This window comes from Macrotis lagotis, chromosome X (assembly GCF_037893015.1).
Source record: "Macrotis lagotis isolate mMagLag1 chromosome X, bilby.v1.9.chrom.fasta, whole genome shotgun sequence".
NCBI classification, from domain to species: Eukaryota; Metazoa; Chordata; class Mammalia; order Peramelemorphia; family Peramelidae; genus Macrotis; species Macrotis lagotis.
Genome location: NC_133666.1, coordinates 704167091 through 704189918, shown reverse-complemented (window position 1 = coordinate 704189918; position 22828 = coordinate 704167091). Strand labels below are relative to the sequence as shown.

General features: G+C 42.8%; 2 protein-coding genes across 3 annotated transcripts in view; both read left to right on the top strand.

The window, feature by feature from the left end:
- Nucleotides 1-19550, top strand: part of LOC141499677 (uncharacterized) — a 74309-nt gene extending 54759 nt beyond the window's left edge. Inside the window, 1 exon segment of the mRNA XM_074202325.1 lies at nucleotides 17740-19550. Within this exon segment, the coding sequence (XP_074058426.1) occupies nucleotides 17740-19550 (1811 nt within the window).
- On the top strand, nucleotides 7665-17604 carry LOC141497188 (zinc finger protein 74-like). 2 transcript variants are annotated; one of them, XM_074199837.1, is made up of 5 exons: nucleotides 7665-8032; nucleotides 10676-10825; nucleotides 12665-12791; nucleotides 13237-13332; nucleotides 17131-17604. In XM_074199837.1, exons 1-5 carry the CDS (start codon nucleotides 8000-8002, stop codon nucleotides 17160-17162), a joined length of 438 nt encoding a protein of 145 aa, XP_074055938.1. In that variant the 5' UTR covers nucleotides 7665-7999; the 3' UTR covers nucleotides 17163-17604. The 2 variants fall into 2 exon arrangements, with proteins under 2 accessions (XP_074055938.1, XP_074055939.1); XM_074199838.1 differs by having other exon boundaries at nucleotides 7669-8032; nucleotides 14472-17604.
- Nucleotides 19551-22828: the final 3278 nt, after the last annotated feature.

Below are 22828 nucleotides of genomic sequence, written 5' to 3'. Positions count from 1 at the left end.
CCCCTCTCCTTTTTCTTTCTCCCATTACATTTCCCTCTTTTTCTATTGACTCCATTTTCACACCATATTTTATCTTCAAATTCAGCTTTCTCCTGTGCTTCAACTATAAAAGCTCCCTCTACCTGCTCTATTAACTGAGAAGGTTCATATGAGTATTATCAGTGTCATTTTTCTATGCAGGAATACATGCAGTTCATCATCATCAAGTCCCTTATATTTTCCCCTTCTCCTCCACTCTCTATGCTTCAACTGAGTCCTGTATCTGAAGATCAAACCTTCTGTTCAGTTCTGCCATTCCAATAGGAACATTTGAAATTCCTCTGGTTCATTGAAAGTCCATCTTTTTCCCTGGAAGAGGACATTCAGCCTTGCTCTGGGTAGTTGATTCTCGGTTGCATTCCAAGCTCTTTTGCCTTCCGGTATATTATATTCCAAGTGCTATGAGCTTTTAATGCAGTTACTGCTAAGTCCTGTGTGATCCTGACTGCAGCTCCATGATATTTGAACTGTGTCCTTCTGGCTGCTTGTAATATTTTCTCTTTGACTTGGGAGTTCTGGAACTTGGCTATAATTCCTGGGGGTTGGTTTTTTGGGATCTCTTTCTCGGGGGGGGCTTGGTGGATTCTCTCCATTTCTATTTTGCCCTCTGCTTCTAGAATATCAGGGCAATTTTCCTGTAGTAATTCTTTGAAAATGATGTCAAGGTTCTTTTCCTGATCATGACTTTCAGGTATTCCAATAAATTTTAAATTATCTTTCCTAAGTCTGTTTTCCATATCAGTGTTTTTTTTCAATAAGAGAGATGTTTCACATTTTCTTCTAATTTTTCATTTTTTTTGGTTTTGAAGTAATGAATCCTGGTTTCTTGTAAATTCATCAATCTCCCTGAGTTTTCTTATCTCTTTTTCCATCTGGCCCATTTTGCTTTTTTAAAGCATTCTTCTCCTCAATAACTTTTTGAACTGTTTTATCCATTTGACCTAAGCTGGTTTTTAGCATGCTTCTGGATTTTTTTGGATTTCCTTGATTAGGCTGCTGACTTCATTTTCATGTTTTTCCTGCATCTCTCCTTTCTTTTCCCAGTTTTTCTTGTAACTTCCTCATTTAATTTTCAAAGTCTTTTTTGAACTCTGTCATAGCCTGAGCCCAATTTCTGTTTTTCTTGGAGTCTTTAGATGCAGGAGCTTGTGCTTCCTCATCTTCAGACTGAGTATTTTGATCCTTCTTGGGATCATAGATAATGTGTTTCTCAATGGTGTGCCTCTTTTTTCTCAGCTTGCTCATTTTCCCAACCTAAGCCTGTTTTGGGGGTGCTTCCTGAGCTTTTGGGATACTCCTACAAGAGTCTCAGTGTGTGAGGCTCTGTCCTCCCTCCTGGTCTGTGAATGATCATATGCACCCCCCACTGCCATGGGGCTGAGGTGGGGGGGCCCTGCTGTTCTATGTGGTCAGAGCCCCAAAGTCCTATTCCAGGGGCAGAGGACAGAGCTCTGGAGGCTCCTGCTTATGGGCTCCACCTGCTTCAGTTCCTGGATCTGGACTGCTGAAAGACCACATTGCTCACTGTGTGCCCTGAGGGCTGGGCTTCACATGCTCACTCTGGCAGAGGTCCTCTGCTGTTCCCCCAATTTGTGCTCGGTGCTTCCCAGGGTGTAGCTCAGGAGACTCCCCTGCTGCTGTGAGCAGTGGCTCCCAGCGCCCTGGGGCTGCCTCCGGGAGGCAGGGAGCAGAGCCTTTCTGCTCTTTTCCAGGTTACCTTGAGTAGGAGAACTGCCTCACTGGGTCCCTCTGTGGGTTCTGTCTCTCAAAAGTTTAGTTAGAATCCTTAGCTTATGATTTTTATGAGAGAGCGCCTAAGACAGGATCTGTTCTTGTCACCATCTTGGCTCTGCCACCCCATACTATGCCTCCCTTGACCAGGGTGAGGTAAATGTGTTAAGGGGTATCATGGAGCTGGGGGATAACTTTTAGGTTGTGCCCCTAATGAAGAGGACCTATCAGGATTCAAAGGGCATGGAAACACAAGCCTTCCTGTATAAGGTTGGACATTGTCCCAATTCAGGGCTTTCTCACTGGGGGAATTGTCTCTTCTGTGAAGATGTTAATTCAAGCTCTTCAACCACAGCAGGCTAAGTTTTATTATTCTGGACCATTTATCACATCTTCATCAGTCCTTTGGATGAGTCTTGGGTTATTGTATTGCTGAGAATAGCTATGCCATGTTGTTTATCATACTATGTTGCTCTGACTGTCCAACATTTTCCTAGTTCTATTCACTTTAGTTTTTGTAAGTTCATGTAAGTATCTTTAATAATTGCAAGGCAATTATTAAGTGTTGGAGGCCAGATTTGAATCACGTCCCTCCTGACCCTAGGGCCAGTGTTCTATCCACTGGGCCACCTAGCTGCCTCCAATTTTTAAAGGAAGAAATCACAGTAATCTTATGCATAGGATGGAGAATGTTCTCCAAACATCAGAATCTCTGATCAATTGAATCATATCCCTAGGATGGAAATGGAATAAAATGAAATGGAAGTCCTTCAAGTTCTAAGTACTTTGGCAAAGCACATGGTGGACATGTAGATGGCAAACATAGATGACCCTTCCCAAGTATCAGGATCTTTTTTAGTTGGCCTCTTAACTCATTCTCTTGCCTCTTGTTCTCCCAAGATTCTAGAATTCTAGAAGCATGTTTAGATCATGTATTTTTCATAAATTTTTCTGATGAAAAACCCAAAGGCAATTAAATAGAAACTCTTGTTTCTTTGTTATGAAATGTTATATGTTAACCATAGTTTTGGTGATGATAATGATGTTCTCCTCAAAGAAAACTAGAACAGCAGGGATACCATGACAAACACATGAATTGAATATGAATAATGGGAGAAGGTGCTAAGTCATCAGCCTCACTTTCTCTTCCAGAACCATCTGGGTCCCTTGGTCAGATATGATTCATGAACCTGGCCCTGGGTTCAAAGCAATCAGAGTTAAGTGACCTGTCCAAGGTCACACAGCTAGTAAGTGTTCGTTGATTGAGGCCAGATTGAAACTCCCAACTTCCTGATGTGAAGGTCAGTGCTCTATCCCTACACCACCTAGCTCCCCCTGGTTTTCTTAGATTAAAAATCAACTAACATAAAAGTTAGTTTATCCATGAAGTGTTATTCTTTAAGACCTCTCTTGGAAACCCATGGGTGGACAACTCATTAAAGGTATCCAAGGTCTAAATGAAGAAGTATTTAAAGTAATTTCAGAGAAGGCCATAAAATTGAGGTGGCCAATTAGGTTACATAATCCATAAAGCTGTCATTAAAAGACCACAGCCACATCTAATCTGACTCTAGTCTCCCTTGAGGCAGCCCCTGACCTAAGCCTATAAGAGTCACTCTGTACCACTCCAAAGTCATTCCTGGTCCTGCTCCCTGGGGTTGAGCAGAACCCAGAAAGCCTCTCCCAGTAACAACAACTTTCCAGATATTTGAGCTCCACAGCCTCCTCCCTTCTTTCCAGGCTAATCAACCTTTGTTTTTGTCAATGGCTCCTTAGTCAATCAGCTGATCCCCAGACCCCTTGATACTGTTTTCACCATATAAGTCACCTAATATGGTGGAAAGAATGTGGACTCCAGAGTCAGAAGGGATCTAGGGAGAAATCCCATTTCCTACAGTACACTCAACCCTAGTGCTACCCCTGCATGGATGGAAAGGCAGTGAAAGAATTGAGTTAGTCAGTTTTTCCCTCACATGCAGGACCATCTCCAGTTGTCCTGATTCTTGATTGTGTGTGTGTGTGTGTCACAAAACTAGGTCGTTATTAAGTGGGGGCAGCTAGTTGGTACAGTGGATAAAAGCCATGGAGTCAGGAATACCTGAGTTCAAATCCACCCTCAGACAAATAATTACCTAGCTGTGTGGCCTTGGGCAAGCCACTTAACCCCACTGCCTTGCAAAAGCCTAAAAAAAAAATTATTGTCTGAGGACTGATTTGAACTCAGGTCCTCCTGACTCCAGGGCTGGTGCTCTATCTACTGTACCACCTTGTCACCCCTTGTCTTGATTCTTAAATGACCACTGGATGCAAATGGCTCTGGAGGAGAAGGTGAGGCTGGTGACCTTGCATGGTCCCACCTCATTCCAATCCAATTCATCTGCATATCATAACCTCACCTCCCTGACCTGATGGTCTTTTAGAGCAATAGTTCTGTCCTATCTTTCTTTTCTTGATCCCAACAGATCTTTAAAAAAAACTTCTTGTCATTATCCTTTCTGCCTCCCCTCTCCATAGCAGAACTGTCTGGTACACCAGTTTTCTAGGAAGAATGTAGACAAGTCTTGGATTCTTTCATTCTTTCAGTGGCACATCCTCTGCTAGGATGAAGTCTGTTCAACCCTTCTCTCCCTCAATGTCTTCCCCATGTTCTCTGCAATACTCTTCCTGGGTTCAAGCCTGAACAGAACAGGCTAGGGCATCCCATTTTGGAAAAGCTTTGGATACTGTGTCCAGAAGACAAGGACCCCAGTGGTGGGAGACCATAGAAGTGTAAAAAGAACTGGTGGAAGGAGTTGGAGATTTTTCTCTAGAAGAGAATGCATTGAGGTGATAAGATTGTCATCTTCAAGTATTTGAAAGATTTTTGAAAACACACTTAGACAAGAGGGCATAATTAGGAGTTCAATGAACATTGCAGAAGCTGGTTTGACCTCCATAAGGATTAAGACTATGGAGAAGTGCAATGTGGCCTCTGGAATAATCAGCTTCCTTTCCTCTCCTTGAAGGTCCTCAAGCAAAGACTGATGACCACATGGTTAATGGGGAGGCATATGAGTGTTTCACAATGTACCTTACAAAAGACAAGGCTTGGGGTAGCTAGGTGGTACAGTGGATAAAGCACTGGCCCTGGAGTCATGAGTATCTGGGTTCAAATCTGGTCTCAGACACTTAATAATTACCTAGCTGTGTGGCCTTGGGCAAGCCACTTAATCCCGTTTGCCTTGCAAAAACCTAAAAAAAAAAAAGATTTTATTTCTTTTGAATTTTACAATTTATCCTCTAATCTTGCTTCCCTCTCCCCACCCCCTACAGAAGGCAGTCTGTTAGTCTTTACATTGTTTCCATGGTATACATTGAGCTAAGCTGGATGTGAGAGAGAGGAGTCATGTCCTTATGGAAGAAAAAATAAAGTATAAGAGAGAGCAAAATGTAATAGTCTTTGTTCAAACTTCACAATTTTTTCTCTGGATACAGATGGCATTCTCCATCACAGATATTCCAAAATTGTGCCTGATTGTTGCACTGATGGAATGAGCAAGTCCATCAAGGTTGGTCATCACCCCTATGTTGCTGTTAGGATGTACAATGTTTTTCAGGTTCTACTCATCTCCCTCAGGATCAGTTCATGCAGATCCTTCCAGGCTTCCCTGAATTCCTATCCCTTCTGCTTTCTGACAGAACAATGGTGTTCCGTCACATACATATACAACATTTTGTTAAGCCATTCCCCAATTGAAGGACATTCACTTAATTTCCAATTTTTTGCTACCACAAACAGGGCTGCTATAAATATTTTTGTGCAAGTGATGTTTTTGCTTTTTTGTTATCTCTTCAGGGTATAGACCCAGTAGTGGTATTGCTGGATTAAAGGGGATGCACATTTTTGTTGCCTTTTGGTTATAATTCCAAATTGTTTTCCAGAAAGGTTGGATGAGTTCACAGCACCATCAATGTATTACTGCCTCAGATTTCCCATATCCCTTCCAACATTGATCACTGAAGGATATTTATTAATGATTAGGGTTTAGCTCCTCCATTGAGGAGTTATTAACCAATGGAAGCAGGTTTTTAAAGGACATTGTATTCAACTGACAGTTCTGGTCAATGAAGGCACAATCTTCTGCAGACAGAAGACCATGCACCAGCACTCCCTTCACTTTGGTCTTGGCTTCTTGCCTTTTCAAGTTGAAGAATTTCCATCAAGGCAGTAGCTGACTTCGAGGCCATGTTCTTCCTCAATGAAAGTATGTGATAACATGGCTGAAAACATCATGGGAAGAAGGACATTGCCTTGTTTCACTCCAGGGTGACCTAGAAATCTTGAGAGTATCATCTACTATCTAGAATGTAAGCCTGCAAGCCATGGGAGACTAAAGGACAATACTGATGAATTTCTCCTGGCAACCATATTTTGACAAAATTTTCCATAAACCCTCACAGCTGATGGAATCAAAGGTCTTGGTCAGATCCACAGATATTGTATACAGAGCTCTGTCCTGTTCCTGGCATGTTTCCTGGAGTTGCCGGTCAGAAAACATAAGGACCGTCCCTTGACCTTTTCTGAAGGTGTGGCCTTCCCAGTGTCTGCTCCTTCAGACCTGTGCTGGCAAACCTTGCCTCCCAGGTCCTTCAAAATCTATAGTAATGTTTTCTCATCATAAGCCTTTTCTTTTGGTTGGCATTTTCTCTCCTGAGAATTTCTGACCCTTCTGATTGCTGCTAAGTAACAAAAGCTGTTGCTGTTCTCCAGGACCTTGCACTTAACGTTTCACATCACTCTGTGATGGTCCTGGGAAGCCTCTTGGTGAGTCTTTCCTGCCTTGGTCTCTCTCCATGCCATGCTGTCCCTGGTGACTCCCCCTCCAGTCCTACCCCTTGGGACAAGATGATTCTGGGTATCTTCTCCTGGCCACAGCCTCTCCCCCCTCCTAAGCCCCAAGCTCCAATCCAAGCTGAACCCTGAGAGTCCTGTCTTTTGCCCCTTAAGCAGGATCCCCAGGTTGACAAATGGCATCCACCCTTTATCACAGTCCCGAGTCTTTCCTTCCAATTTCTGTCTTTATCAGAGCCCAGAGAGGTCAGTGTGCAAAGGGTGCTGCCTTCCTCTGACCACAACTGCCTTTTCTCCGGAACAGGGCCAGGGAGTTTGGGGAGCAGGCCAGGTGACGACAGACTTCATTTCTGATGCGGGCGCTAACCCCACGGACTACAGTCACTATACAGAGGCTAGCCGGGGCTCACTTACTGGGGTCCCCTCTAACGTTTCTCTCTTCACTGATCCTGGGAGGTTGAGACACCGGCCTCATCCATTTTCTGGAAGATACAGAACACTGGAATGACCGACCACCTCGGTGCCCTAGGATGGTGGTGAGCTGCTGCAGGCCTGTGGGTGAGACAATGGCAGGGCACCTGTCTCGACGTGTGTATCTGGGTCTGGGGCCCCCCAAAACAAGAGAAAGGCCTATGAGGAGGCTGCATTCAAATGCCCCCAACTTGGGCAGGGGTCAGAGACTGTCCCCCCATTAGTCGGCGGCCTCCCCCCAGGCAGGGCCCCCCTCCACGTGCACTCTGGCTGAGCAAGAGGCTCTGGGCCTGGGCCTCCTCCTTGCAGCTCGGACCCTGCCCCGGAGAGCCGGGCTCAGGGCAAGGGGAGCCCCTCCCGAACCTCAGTGTCCTCCGCTCAGAGGGGGCGGGGCGGGGGAGGGGGCGGGGTCTGGGGCGGAAGCGGCTTCAGGCCATTGGGCGAGGCCCTGCAGGTGAGGGGGGCGGGCTCCGCCCCCGGGCTGGCCGCGGCCCGGGGAACTCTGGGAGCTTCCGGCCGCCTGTGCTTGCAGCCCCAGGTAGGCCGCTGCCCCCGCCGCCCCGCAGGGCGCCCCCGCCCGCGCTTGCCCTTGGCTCCCACTTTCCCAACTTCGGACTTTGGCCACGGCCCGGGGGGGCCCGTCCCCCGAGTTGTGGGGCCCAGGCCCGGGCCCCCGCCAGGAGCCCCCCATGACCCTCCCAGAGGCCGCTCGGGCCCGTGGGGAGGGGGCTGCAGGGAGGCCAGAGGAGCAGTGGGGGGCTCGGACCCACCCGGGGGGGCCCATGGGGGCGGGCAAGGGGCCGGGGATGGGGGCCTGACAGGTCCCTCCCTCTTAGGGCCCCCCCTGGCCCTCTGTGAACCCCCTCCCCAGCACAGGCTGCAGAGGACCCAGATCTGCCCCAAGCAGGGAGCCTGGAGCCAGAGGGAATGGCCCCGGGGAGCCCCAGCCCCCCAGCCCAGGTGAGTGCAGGCCTCTGGCCCGACCCCCACCCCTAGCCCCGGCCCCTGCCAGGCACATGGAGGAGCCCTCTGCCCTGCGCCCTGCTGCTGGGGTTCCAGCTGGGTCACTGGCACGGCCACCAGGGCCCCCTGTCCCCCGGCGTCGCCCCCTCCAGCACGGGCACTTCCCTCCCTAGTGTCTGGTCTCCAGGGATCCTGTCTCTGCCGTCCTTGGACAGGGCCGCCCACTGGGGACCTCCTGCCTCAGGTTCCCCCAGATCCCTCTGCAGCCCTCTCCTTGCCCGATTCTCAGGTCCTGTCAGTAAGGATATAGAAAGACCCTACTGTGCGCCAGCACTGTGTATTGGCCACGAAGGAGCAGGGCCTGCCCCCAGGTAGCGCCTAGTGTGCTGTGGCCTGTCCTCAGGCCTCCCTCCTTCCAGAGCTGGGGCCAAGCCAGCCCTACACAGACAGGGGAGGGGGCAGATCCCCCAAGGGGGAAGGCTCTACAGGTTCAAGACTGGGAAGCTGTCAGGGTTTGAATTATCTGAATCTTGGAGGAAGCCCAGGAGTCTGGGGGTGGAGCCCTTGGAAAGGCCGGGGCAGTTGAGGGGGGGTCCTGGTCAGTCCAGTGTCCCTGGGACAGAGAAGAAGAAGAGGAGGAGGGGAGTGAGGGGTAGAAGTTTGGTTAGGGGCTTGGGGCTGGCTCTAGGAACCTCCTCTGGGCCACCTGAGGCACCTTCTACATTTTCCCTTATTTGATCTTGTTGCCAGAATTGTCAGGATCCTTGGTAGAGGCAGTCAGATAGCTTGGCTGACCTTTTTATATAGTTGTAGAGACTCAAACCACAACTCCTGATCCCACCTCCCCCTGCAGTTTATAGGCCACTCTAGAAGAAGGAGGCTTTCTTTGAGCTCAGTTCTTTGGGCTCCCTTTTGGGCTTGATGACTGTGAACCTAAGTGAAAAAAAATGGGCCATTCTTACTTCATCTGTTGGTAGCCAAACTCTAAGATCATTTTTCATGAGAAATTCCCAATGGGGTCCAGAAGAATTGGACCTGACAGAAACAGCTGGACACCACCTAGGAAAGGCAGGGCTTGTGAAGGGTAGCAGGCAGGTGATGCCGTGGCAGGCCAGCGAATTGGATTTAAATGAGGGGAGGGCAGTGCAAATTCTCCAATCTCCCCTTCTTTGGAGCCATCTGGATCTATTGGCCAGATATGCCGTCAGGAGAACTGGGGATGGCTCTGCATGCAGTGGGGGGCCTGGGCCATTTAAAACTAGGTCTTTCCCAGGTTACAGTTTGATTGAGGGAAAGCCCATTTAGTCATTAAGGTTAGAACATAAGTGAGAGGTGAGGGGAGGCCAAGAAAGATCATTTCTAAAAAAGAAGAAAAAACTTTGTTGGAGAGTAAGAGCCTGACCATCCTTCTACAGTGAACCCTGAATAAGAAGGGGCTTTGGAATCCTACATAGAATGCAATCAGACAGATAATGGCCTTGGACCTCTTGCATAGTCAAAAATAAATCCACCAGTGCTGGGAGGGGAAGAGCCTCAGGCTTTCTGACTCAAACAGAAATTCTTCCTATTTTCATTCATTCTGAACCAACCTGGTCCAAACTGTGGCCAAGTGGGCTTAATCTGAGACCCATTTGTCCTCTTCCCTTGGAGCTGAGATCCAGTAGGTCCTGGGTTGGTCTTAGCCAAGCCCTCCCTCTCCTGCCCCAAACACTTCTTAGCTTCTGCCAGCTCTTCTGGGGATCTTGCAGGAGCACACTTCCCCCTATAGCCTTCATAATGGAGCAGTTCCCCATCTCTACCTCTTTGCATGATTCCCAATCACTGCTCACTCATCTGGGCTACCCCCCACATCCCAGATTTACTATTGTGTCATATATTCCCCAAATTTCAACAGGTGTCCTACTTTCAATCCTTTCTCCCTGGAAAGAGCTCCTGCTTGCCCCTACCTTATCTGTGCCTGTTTCTTGGTCTGGTTCCCATCCCAGCCACTGACTCATCTGCCCCACTTTCCAAGCCTCAGGGGGTCCCGGCAGTTTTCCTGGATCTTTGGGAATAGTCATGTTACTTTCCCAGCCCCACTGTCCACCTGGAGTCCTTCTGGCCCTATCCAATATCCCTGAACTCCCTAGCTTAAGCTAGGTTATACTGTCTTGCCTCCCAGACTCTCCCTCTCACCCCCTCCCCATAGGGGAACTCCTGCTTCCCTGACCTCATCCTCCAGTTGTGTGTGTTAGTTGGGGAGAGGAGATGCTGGGAGGGAAAGTTCTGACCAATAAGCCTTAGAGATTCTGATTGATCTCATTCTATCTAGGATTACAAAGCCCCTTCTTCCTCATGGTTCACTGTAGAAGGATGGTTAGGGCACAGAAGGGAGGGAGAGTCTTCCTGTACAGTCTTCATATCTAAACCTGACCCTCTCTTGCCTCACTCCTTTTTTATTGGTAGAAAAAATGTTTTTTTCCAGGGGATATTAATATTATAAACTCAAGATAACTTAGATAAAAAGGTGAACACCCTCAGACACCCCCCCATCTCTGCAATATGTTTATATGAAACATCCATCCAGTCAAATCCAATCCAGGCCTTGAAATGACTTCCCTCCTTTCAAGTGGAATCTCACTCTCTGTTCATCCCCTATAGGCCAGCTTCCTGCCTAGGAAGAGAATGGAAAAGCCTCTCAGCCTCCTAGATCCTTCTCCCTGCCCAGTTCAGCCTGCAGAGAATCAAAGCCTTGCCCAAACAGGGAGCCTGGAGGGAATGGACCCTGGGAGCCCTGAACCTGTACCCCTGGTGAGTGCCATCCAACCATGACCTTGAGTATCATTAATAAGAGAGAATCTGAATAAATGCATTTTAGAATTAAAACAAATGAAATTTAAATTACACATGAAGTTGATGCACTAAGTTCATTTGGTAGTTAGTAACCATTCCAGAAAGTTCTCCCAAAAGCAAAAAGAGAAAGGAGTCCTAAACTTTTGGGGGCCAACCAGTTAGGTTAGACAGGAGTTCATGGAGGTACCATTGATTACTTGATGATTCTCTTCCATGTCAGATCCCATTAGCAGCAGGACTAGTGTCTCCCCCCTGACTTGAGAGTTTGTTATTAATCAGATATGTTATAGACATACAAAACCTAGGATTTCTCCCATTCCAAAATGTCCTAAGTTCAGGAAAGTATTTGGGGCTCTTAGAGAGATAACCAGACCTGCTGTCCATGGATAATCTCCCTCTCACTGTCACAACTGGGAAAGACAATTGGTGGAAACAGAGGAGGACCAGGCTAATTTCTTCAGTTAACAATGGTTAAATTTTAACCATTATGCCTCCTGGAATTTGCAACTCTAAAGTTTTTTTTTTTCTGTAGGTGATCTGTAACTTTTTCTATTAGCATTTCATTTTCTATGGTCAAAATTCTAATTCTTTATTCCCTTGATGATTGTGTTCAGATTACCTAGTCAAGGTTTTCTGAGAAGCCTTTGAGTTCATCCAGTTTGTTTTCTTCAATACTTGACAGATTTTTTTTTTAGTATTCTTGTTTTTTGCTTCTCTTCTTCTAGCTTGTCCTTCTCTTTTGTGTCTTGTCATTCCCACTCTATTCTCCCTTTTTTTGTCTTTGGGAGACTTTGTCATGGAAGATTCCAGAATTTTTCTTTGCTTTGCCTCATGCCACTGACAATTTAGCCGAAGAACACACTCAGAAAAGGGTTTAGGATGAGTTTCCACTTCAGGTGCATGGCAGAGAAGTCAGAAGTCCCAGAGAAGTAGAGCCACGTGAATAATGAGATGTCTGAGATGCTCCTTCAAAGGAGGTTTGGAATACATAATGCCATATTGCTGGGGGATGTCTAGAGTAGATTCTGATGGCTATGATTTAGGGAATCTATTAGAGATCAATTAATCTTCTGAAAAAGACTTGCCTTCATTTAATGAGATTCCATGCTATGTATTTTATACAATGAAGAAGAGTGACTGGTGGCAGACTAGAGAAACAAAACAATTTCAAAATTCTTGGGAATCTCAAAAAAAGTAGATCAGTGCAATAAATTTCCCTATTATTCAGAAGTAAAATAATAGAATAAAGGAAATGAAAGGTACAATATGGATTACAAATAGATCATAGATTAGATTTTAGTTTTCTAAAAATTTAATGTTTTCCTTTACCCCCCCCAGTATGTTACAACAATATTTTAAAACAATTTTTAATGTTGTGAGTTTCAGATTCTGTCTTTTACTCCTTCCTTCTCCCTACCTTCCTCCCTTTTCTGATATGGTAACCTGGTTTAGGGTATACTTGTGCAATCATGGAGCACACTTTCCATATTCTTCAGTTTTTCAAGAAGACTCATAAAAAAATGAAAGAAAGTGAAAAATATTATGCTTCAATGTGTATTTAAACAATCAATTCTTTCAGTGAAGGTGAATAGTATGATTCATTATTATTCCTTTTGATAAATTTTGGATCATGATATTGACTGAGAAAAACTAAGGCATTTACAGTTCATAAATGGTATGACCTTTGGGCACATCCCACTCTGGGCCTCTATTTCCTCCTATAAATTAATGAGGGTTAGACTTGATGAATTTTGAAATGTCCTTCAGCTCTGTGTTCTATTACTTTTGATAATTTAGGAAATGGTGACATTTAAGGATGTGGCTGTTGACTTCACCCAGGAGGAATGGGGCCTCTTGGACCATCCTCAGAAGGAGTTGTACAAAGAGGTCATGTTGGAGAATGCCCAGAACCTGCTCTCTGTGGGTAAGGACATTTGCTGTCATAATTCTGTGTTTCCATTTCCTAATGGACTCTGTTTAAAGCATTTAACATTTATTAGAAAGAGAATAATTCTGTCTCCTGTGTCTTAAGGGGCAGGGGCTTCCTATTATCCGGATATCCTTTAAAGGACCTTTCCATTGTGTGATAGGAATGAGAATGTCCTTGGTTGCTTCTGAAGCTCTCCATAGCTTCAGGTCAAAGGTGAAATCAGTGTGGAATATTAAGCTTATACATGATATGTATATAAGCTTAGTGAGTCCGAGCTCTTCTTGCATTATCGGTACCTGTAGGGAGTACAAATACACATCTGAACATAATGGAGTGATTTTCAAAATGGAGCAGCTCTGTATCCACAGCCCTTTCCTTAAAGAGAGCTAAATTACAAATTTCTCTCCAAGCTCTTCCCTAACTGATTCCTCATGGCCAGGGCTTCCAGTTCCCAGAGAAGATGTGACCTCTTATTTTGAGCAAAATGAAGCAGCATGGATGCTGGGGCAAGAAGGCCTGAGGAACCTCTGTCCAGGTGAGTGAGGTGAAAGTAGGTTTAAGGGAGCCATGATTACCAGAGGCCTCTATGAGTTGTGGGGGAGCAAGTACTAGATTTTGAGGTAGGCAAATCTTCCTTGAAATTCTTTGTCAGGGGGCAGCTAGGTGGCGTAGTGGATAAAGCACCGGCCTTGAAGTCAGGAGTACCTGGGTTCAAATCCGGTCTCAGACATTTAATAATTACCTAGCTGTGTGGTCTTGGGCAAGCCACTTAACCCCATTTGCCTTGCAAAAACTTACAAAAAAAGGGAAAAAAAAGAAATTCTTTGTCAGATTTTTTTTAGCAGTAGCTTCCTGGGCCAGTCCCTTAACTAATTTCCTTTTTTTGTAAAATGAGGGAATTGTCTTTCTACTCCCTTGAAAGGATCAATGTATAATTCTGTAAGAAGTTATTTGATATTTGAAGATATGGAACTCTTTCTTAGATCTTAGATCTTTCAGGTCAAGAAACATTTACTGTCTGTTACATGCTAGGCCCCAAACTTTGGGGACATAGAGAAAGATAAGAACCTTCCCCTCTTCTCAGGGAGCTCACAGTCTGAGGGTCAGATGACATGGCAACAATTATGTGGATACCCACTATGGGCAGGACAAATTAGAGGTGCTCAAGAAATGGAATAGCCCTAATGTTAAGGAAGACTGGAAAGGGCTGGGGCTTCAGGAGAGCCAGGACTAGTATTTTGGGCAACAGAGAGAAAGAAAAGACTAAATCATGAGGTCAAGTATCCTGTTCACAGAGCAGAAAGGGAGCCACTACCATTGGATCATAGTAATTATGAAGTGAAATAGGAGGGAAGATTTTATATTTGATCCTTTGCTTGTTGAGTAGATGGCCCCATGGTCAGATGAACTTGAAGGCTGAGGTAGCCATACCAGTAAGCAGGATCTTAAATACCTCAAGTGTGAGGTGATGGGTGCCTGCCTAGACAATGACAATGGCAGTATTTGGAGAGAAGGAAGTGGAATGAAATAATCTGAAAATAAAGTCAGCTAGGGAGAAGTCAAGGGATTATCTTGTCACCAGAAGACCCAACTGACATGTTGTGAACCTAAATTTGTAGGGGAACCAGGCAACCTAGTTTTATGATTTTTCTCTCTCATTCACCACCCTTGCAGAGGAGTGAAGGCTGCTGCCATACTTGGAAATCATCCAAGGCTTAATTTTGCATAAATCATCACCCTGAGTCCTGATCTCTGTCCCATTCTTGGAAAATCAATGGTTGGGTTCATATAAATGACCCCTACCTTGGTTTTGGAAGCTGAGTGGTAGAGATTCCCAGGGATCCCATGTGGGAGACTCTTCAGGAACCTAGACCAAAGCCTCTGTGATCTTCAGTGTTGGATCTGGTCAGATTCTACCTGGATTAGAACCTGACAGGATTGCTTAAAGGTGATTGGGTGTAAGAAGGAGACAGAAATGTGACTGAATCTGCCCTTGACATCAGGTAGAGAGAACAAAATGCAGAGATTGAGGTAGAACCTGGGGTTGCCTGGGGTTGGTGTCAGCCCTGGGCCAAGTCAGTCCATCAATCTGTAAAAATTGGTGAAGTTGTGTCTATATTCTTGCCTCTATGCTAATCCCTGACCATACAAAGGAAGGCAAAGGCCAGTCCCTGCTTTCATTCAGCTCATAGTCTAATCTAGAAGTATGGAAATGGTTTGAGAAGAAACAACTTCATGAACCTCATTCATAGCTGATCTACTTGAAAAGAGTTGTTTTCAAATGGAAATATATTTAGTTCCACAAAGAAATGAGGAAATACATGGAGTGAGTATAATAGCAGCTTAAAAGGTGAGCAAAATTGGGGAGGAAAGGACAGACATCAAAATGATAATAATAATGATAATTGCACAGATTTTTTGATATTGTTGAATCTTTTTTTTTTTTTTTAGATTTTTGCAAGGCAAACAGGGTTAAGTGGCTTGCCCAAGGCCACACAACTAGGTAATCATTAAGTGTCTGGATTTGAACCCAGGTACTCCTGACTCCAGGGCCGGTGCTTTATCCACTATGCCACCTAGCCACCCCATTGCTGAATCATTTTGCGATCATTTCTTATGCTCTGTGACCCCATTTAGGATTTTCTTGGCAAAGATATTGGAATAATTTGCCATTTCCATTTCCAGCTTATTTTACAGATGAGTTCATTGAAAGGGTTAAGTGACTTGCTCAGGATCTCACAACTATTACATGTCTGAAGCTGTAGTTGAACTTGAGAAGATGAGTCTCTATCCAATTAGCTAGCTTTTACGTAGCAGCTACCATGGGCCAAGTACTTAATAAGTATTATCTCATTGGATCCCCATAATAACCCTGAAGCTAGTTGCTATTGTTGTAACCACTTTACAGATGAAGAAACTGAGGCTAACAAAGGTCTTTAATCATGAGATTGGAATTTGGGTCTTCCTGACTCAAGGGCCAGCAGGCCATTCATTGTGCTTCAAACTGCATTTCAATTTTTAAACAAAACATTGCGAAAAGGACCACAACTGCATGGGGTGGGAATTTTGATGTCTGTCCTTTCCTCCCCAATTTTGCTCACCTTTTAAGCTGCTATTATACTCACTCCATGTATTTCCTCATTTCTTTGTGGAACTAAATATATTTCCATTTGAAAACAACTCTTTTCAAGTAGATCTCTCTTTCTAAGGGTCAGAAATGTTTTGTTTTCACATCCTTGATCAATCAATAAACTCAATTTCTGGTTACTATGAAAAATAATATGTTAAATTAAAGTGCACATGAAGATCAAGTGTACTTACTATTTTGTTGTTGGTTTTAGACAACATTTATTTTTTTATATTTTATGTTCCCAGTACATGATACAAAAGTTTTTCAACATTCATTCAGTTGCTTATTTATGTTATATTCTTTTTTCCACCCTTCCTCCCCCCTTAGCAGCAAACAATCTAGTGAAAACATATTTATTTTTAAAATCACCTTTGTTAGGATAGAATTTCTTCAGATTTGTGTTTCATTTTTCTACTACTGGCAATTCATCTCCTTAAAAACTCTACTGAATGGCTAATCTGCCAAACAATTCCTTAGGAGACAAATAGTCATGTAAGTGAAAGAAAGGTTAAAATAAGGAGGTTCTGTGAATGACAGTGACAATTTACATTTCAATAGAGACTCCTCTTGTACGTCCAGTCCAAAGCATATGTCGCACTTATGAATCGGAGTATATGATCTCCAAAAGTATTCTATTACTGATTGTAATGCTTTGAAATCACTGCAGAAAGAACCCTATTATGGTAGAAACATATACATGCTTGTTATCTGAAAGGGAAAATAACATTATAAAAAAAACTGAGACATTATTTATGGCTCACTGATATAAATTTTTAGCACAAATACCATGGATCAAAATCCAGAATCTCTGAGGGTTTTGTGAACCACAAACTGGGAAAGGCTACAAAAGGACTAGTAGGGAAGCATGTTGTCCACTTTATTAAAAAAGGATGAGGGACTCAGGTTCCTTTATACATGCATTTTTTAAGTTGTTTTTATTGCAAGGAATATAATTTTGTTTCTTTTAGTGGACAGAGGCATTAAGAAATAATTTAAAAAACAAAGAAAGATGTACTGACTACCCAAAAAGTAATGAGCAAGAACAAAATGTCTTGTACCTCAGGTAAATACACAAAAATAGTACTGGCATTCATCATGTGATGGCTGATATTGCAGCAACACAAATAATATTGCAACCATAATTAGGTTATGCTTATAGATAAGCTAGATTAGGAAATAATAGAAATGTTTACTATTTGTTAGCCAGTGGCATGGTTTTTATGAAGAAAAGATGAAAAGTGCAGACATTGAAAATGAAGGTGAAGCAGCAGGTTTCAAAGAAGAGACTATTTCTCTGGTACTGTGGACAGAGCATGCCCAGTCACAAGGTTTGAGTTCTGTTTCAGCTGCTGATATTTAGGTTAAGTCATTTCACTCTGAGCCATTCTGAACTCATGGGTCAAATTGTGAATGTAAAGAGAATGCTAGTCTTGCCTGTGTCATCTGTTTGTTTCAGGGATTCAATGTGAATGTATATGAAGCTCTTTGTAAATAAAATCCTCTTTCAAATATGAATTAATGATATTTTGAAATGATTTATTCTGCCCATTTAAGTTTCAAGGCTTTTCTTTGCCTGGGGAAACAGAATGTAAATCAGTTTACATTCTGCCAATGGAGGGAAGAGCTTAACATCATAAAGGTGTGTAGTCATTTGTAGGTTTATTTATTATTCATTTCTTTTAGAAGGAGAAAACAGATTTGAAAAAAAAGATATTCCTGCAAAGATAAGCATTTCCTGGGATGAAAATCAGAAGCAAAGATTTGTGAATGATGGTTCCTATAATTACACTTGGCGAGACATCTGTGCTGTACATCAAAGAATCCACACTAGGAAGAGACCTTATGAATGTAATCAATGTGGAAAGACTTTCATTAAGAGGGCACATCTTGCTGAACATGAGAGAATCCACACTGGAGAGAAACCTTACAAATGTAATGAATGTGGAAAGACTTTCACAACAAGCTCCAGTCTTGGTGTACATAAGAGAATTCACACTGGAGAGAAACCTTATGAATGCAATCATTGTGGGAAAACTTTTACAAATAATAGCAATCTTGTTTATCATCAGAGGATCCATACTGGGGAGAGACCTTATGAATGTAATCAGTGTGGAAAGACTTTCATTAAGAGGGCCAGTCTTGCTGAACATCAGAGAATCCACACTGGAAAGAAACCTTATGAATGTAATCAGTGTGGAAAGACTTTTACATACAGGTCCAGTCTTGGCGAACATCAGAGAATCCACACTGGGAAGAAACCTCATGAATGTAATCAGTGTGGAAAGACTTTCACATATAGGTCCAGACTTGATGAACATAAGAGAGTCCACACTGGAGAGAAAGCTTATGAATGTAATCAGTGTGGAAAGACTTTCATTCACAAGGCCAGTCTTCTCGTACATGAGAGAATCCACAGTGGAGAGAAACCTTATGAATGTAATGTGTGTGGCAAGACTTTCATTCAGAGCTTCCAACTTGCTGTACATGAGAAAATCCACACTGGAGAGAAACCTTATGAATGTAATCAGTGTGGAAAGACTTTCATTCACAAATTTCATCTAACTAAACATCAGATGATTCACACTGGAGAGAAACCTTATGAATGTGATCAGTGTGGAAAGACTTTTACTCAGAGGGCCAGCCTTGCTGTACATCAGAGAATCCACACTGGGGAGAAGCCTTATGAATGCAATCAGTGTGGAAAGACTTTCACAACAAGCTCCTCTCTTGCAATACATCAGCGAATCCACACTGGAGTGAAACCTTATGAATGTAATCAGTGTGGAAAGACTTTTACTACAAGCTCCTATGTTGCCCTACATCAGAGAATCCACACTGGAGAGAAACCTTATGAATGTAGTCAATGTGGAAAAACTTTCCTAAAGAAAAATAAACTCGCTGAACATCAGAGAATCCACACTGGAGAGAAGCCTTATGAATGCAATCAGTGTGGAAAAGCTTTTACAAGGAAGGACAGAGTTACTATGCATCAGAGAATTCACACTGGAGAGAAATCTAATGAATGTAATCAGTGTGGAAAGACTTTCACAACAAGCTCCTATCTTGCCATACATCAGAGAATCCACACTGGAGAGAAACCTTATGAATGTAATCAATGTGCAAAGACTTTCACAAGAAGCTCCTATCTTGTGATACATCAGAGAATCCACACTGGCAATGACCCCTATGAATGTAATCAGTGTGGAAAGACTTTCATTCACAAGTTTCACCTTACTAAACATCAGATGATTCACACTTTAGGGAAACCTTATGAATGTAATCAATGTGGAAAGACTTTTACTCAGAGGGCTAGCCTTGCTGTACATCAGAGAATCCACACTGGAGAGAAACCTTATGAATGTAACCAATGTGGAAAAACTTTCCTAAAGAAAAATAAACTTGCTGTGCATCAGAGAATCCATACTGGGGAGAAACCTTATGAATGCAGTCAGTGTGGAAAAGCTTTTACTAGGAAGGACAAGGTTACTATGCATCAGCGAATCCACACTGGAGAGAAACCTCATCCCTGTAACTTCTGTGGTAAAGCCTTCAGGCAAAAATCAGCCCTTAATTCCCATCAGAGAATTCATACTAGATAGAAATTTTATCACTGTAATGAATGAGAAAAGTCATTCAAATGCAGTTCAGAGCTTCTTAGCAGAAAATTCCCTCTAGCTACAAACCATATTATGGATTCCTTATGGGAAGGCCTCTTATTTTACATCCTAGAAAGAAGCCCCATTGTACTCAGTGGGGTTGTGCCTTTGTCTAAGAGAGGCTGCTGGTCAAGGATTAAATTTTGGTAAGGAGACTTTCCTGCTAAAAGGCACAGGGAACAAGTAAACAGGAAATGAATGAATGAATGAAATTGTCACTTTCAAAGAAGTCTCAGCTCATGCAATCATCTAGTTCTCTGGAAAGAGAACTGAGAGAGCCCAGATTTTATAGTTGGCATCATTCATTCACCCATTGGGAAGATGAGATTCCATTATTAAATTAATAACAATATTCTTTTAAGAAGGTAAACTCAAATACACATGAATTTATTTAAAGTTGCTAGATTAACTTTAATTGTAATAATGGTTCTGGGATGGAATATATAAATAAATATATTGATCTCATTGGCAAAACAATGCATGTCAAGTAAGTTATTTATAATAAACTTTTTAAATTTCTAGCCATATTAAAATGAATAGCCCCTAAGAATTGTGGAAGTCTCTTAAGTCATTCATAAGAATAACCAGAAGCCATTCTTCTATTGAGATAACTCAGTTTGCTACTATTCTTTTCATTCACATATATCTCAGACCATGCTGTTATTAACCTCAATAGATATCCTTCTTTTGAAAGGCTTTCCACCATTTGCCTAAGTAATTCGGTACCATTATGAGAAATTAAAGGACTTGATATTTTGGGGAGAGTTTTTCTTTTAATTATTATATAAATAGAAATCTTTTTGTTTTCCAATTAGATACAATGGTAGTTTCTACCAATCTTTTTTTTTTGCAAGGTTTTGAATTTTTTAATTTTTCTCCCTCTCTTCTTCCCACTCCCCCCAACAGAAGGCAATCTGATATAGGCTTTACATTTGCATCCATGATAAACATAGATAAAAATTTAATATGTTGTGAGAGAAGAAAGAAATCCAAAAAGAAGAAAGAAAACATTAGAGATAGCAAAATTACATAAAATATAAGACACCTTTTAAAAATTGAAGATAACAAGCTTTGGTTTTTGAAGTCTACAGTTCCTTCTCTGGGCACAGAAAGTATTCTCCACAGATCCCCTGAAATTTTCCCTTATTATTGAACTCATGGTTGATCATTACCCCATGTTGTTAGTGTGTAAAATGTTCAGGTTCTGCTCATCTCACTTGGCATTAGTTCATGCAAGTTCAAGGACCTTATCTTACACAGTATTATATAGATAGTAAAAGATTGATTCAGAGGGTGGAGACTTAATTGCTTAATTGTTTGGCTCATCCAAAGGACGGGGAAAATTGGTGCTGGTCAAGAAACTGAAGACCTTAAAGTTAAGGAGGACTGGAAAAGGCTTATCATGGAAGGGGACCTCTAGCTGGAGCTCCATAACTCAGGTGTCTCGAATACCAGTTTTCTAGGACGAAAATGTTGACAAGGGGTAACCAGGTGGCACAGTGGATAGAGTACCAGCCCTAGAGACAGGAGGACCTGAGTTCAAATCTAACCTCAGACACTTGATTCTTAATAGCTTGGGCTAGTCACTTAACTCCATTGCCCTGCAAAAATCAAAAAAGAAAATGTTGACAAGTCCTTAGATTTTTCTATTCTTTCAGTGACATCTCAGCTGTGAAAAATCAGAATGAAGTCCCTCAAAACCCTTCTCTCCGTCAAATACTAACACTGTCCTCCCTCAGAAACTGCCATGTTCTCTTAACCTGCCCTCCCCAGACTCTAAACATTAGTTTCACAATATTCTGCCATGGTCAGGCCACATCTGACTGGTGTACCACATTTTAGAAAATGTTTCCAGAGCAATACGTCCAAAAGACAAGGACTAGAGAACATGCTACAGTGTTTATCTAGCAGAAGTTATTGAGGGTAAAAAAGATGGTTTTCTTTGAGTACTTGAAGGATTGTTTGGAAGCAGACAAGTCCAAGCAGACGTACCTAGGATCTCATTGGTTTCACCTCCATAAGAATTAATTCTATGGAAACATGCAGTGGCGCTTCTAAAATTAACAGTTTGCTTCCCCTTCTGTGGAGGTCCCCAGGCAGAGACTAGAAGACTAGGTAGTTAAGATGTAGAAGGGACTATTGTTCAGATAGGAGCCTACCCTGACTGGGGTCAGGTACCCATTTTGTCAGATCAAAACACAGAAAGCTAGAGGAGGTATAAAGGCATGAGCTGAGGTAGTCTTGTCAAATTTACATTTAACCATGAAGTTATATTACACAATAAAAGAAATTTACTTCTGACTGGGCTTATGGAAGCCCTCAATTAACATTTTCTTAAAAAACTAGATAGATATTACTTCTTCAACAGTAATAACTCCTTCAAATAGCCTTTTCCAAGGCTCCTTGCCTTCAGGATAATGTGTATTTCCAGTGTCAGAAGCTCAGTGGGAACATGCCCTGATCTAGACCCTCTATTTCTGCAAAGAACTCAGGCCAGGAAATTACCTAGATCATCCAACTCCTTAGGACTACAACTAACACATATGCACTCACACAAGATATGTATATACAAATTTATATAAATTATAAATTAAGTAAATAGAGCACTGGACAAATTCAATTGTCTTTCAGTTAGGGATTTTTAGTTCCTCACCCAGGATTCTCCATATTCCAATTCCTTGGCATTTACTGGTTAGTCTTCTTCCTCCTCCCCAGAAAACTCTAAAGGCACCTTGTCTCTTCCAGCATCAAATATGTACTCTCAGACTTGATTGTAAGCCCTTCCCAATATAGCCCCATCTGACTTCCCAACCTTCTTCAGCTTCATTCCCCTAGCTGAACTAGAGGAACCTAGGAACACTGACCTGGTGATATGTTCACATCTGGCACTCCTACCTGAAATGTTCTCTCTTCTCTCTGCCTCATGCTTTTTACACTGGATACAGAAACTGGTGGAGATTGGCCAATTAGGACACAGAGACTGGACAGCAAGTCCACCAGGCAGAGACAATGGAGGCTTTGATTCTGCCCGTATCAGAATAAACACACAGTTTAAACAAACACCTATAAACTGCATAAACCAAGTCAAAGCACCTCAAAATTAAATCTCATTCCAAAGAGGTACTAGAGACTCACTGGAAAACACACTGTGCTCTCACATGAGAGAATTCCAAATGACAATACAAAGACAAGATACCAGACAACATCCTTTCTCAGAGACATACATTAATGACAGAGAATGTCAA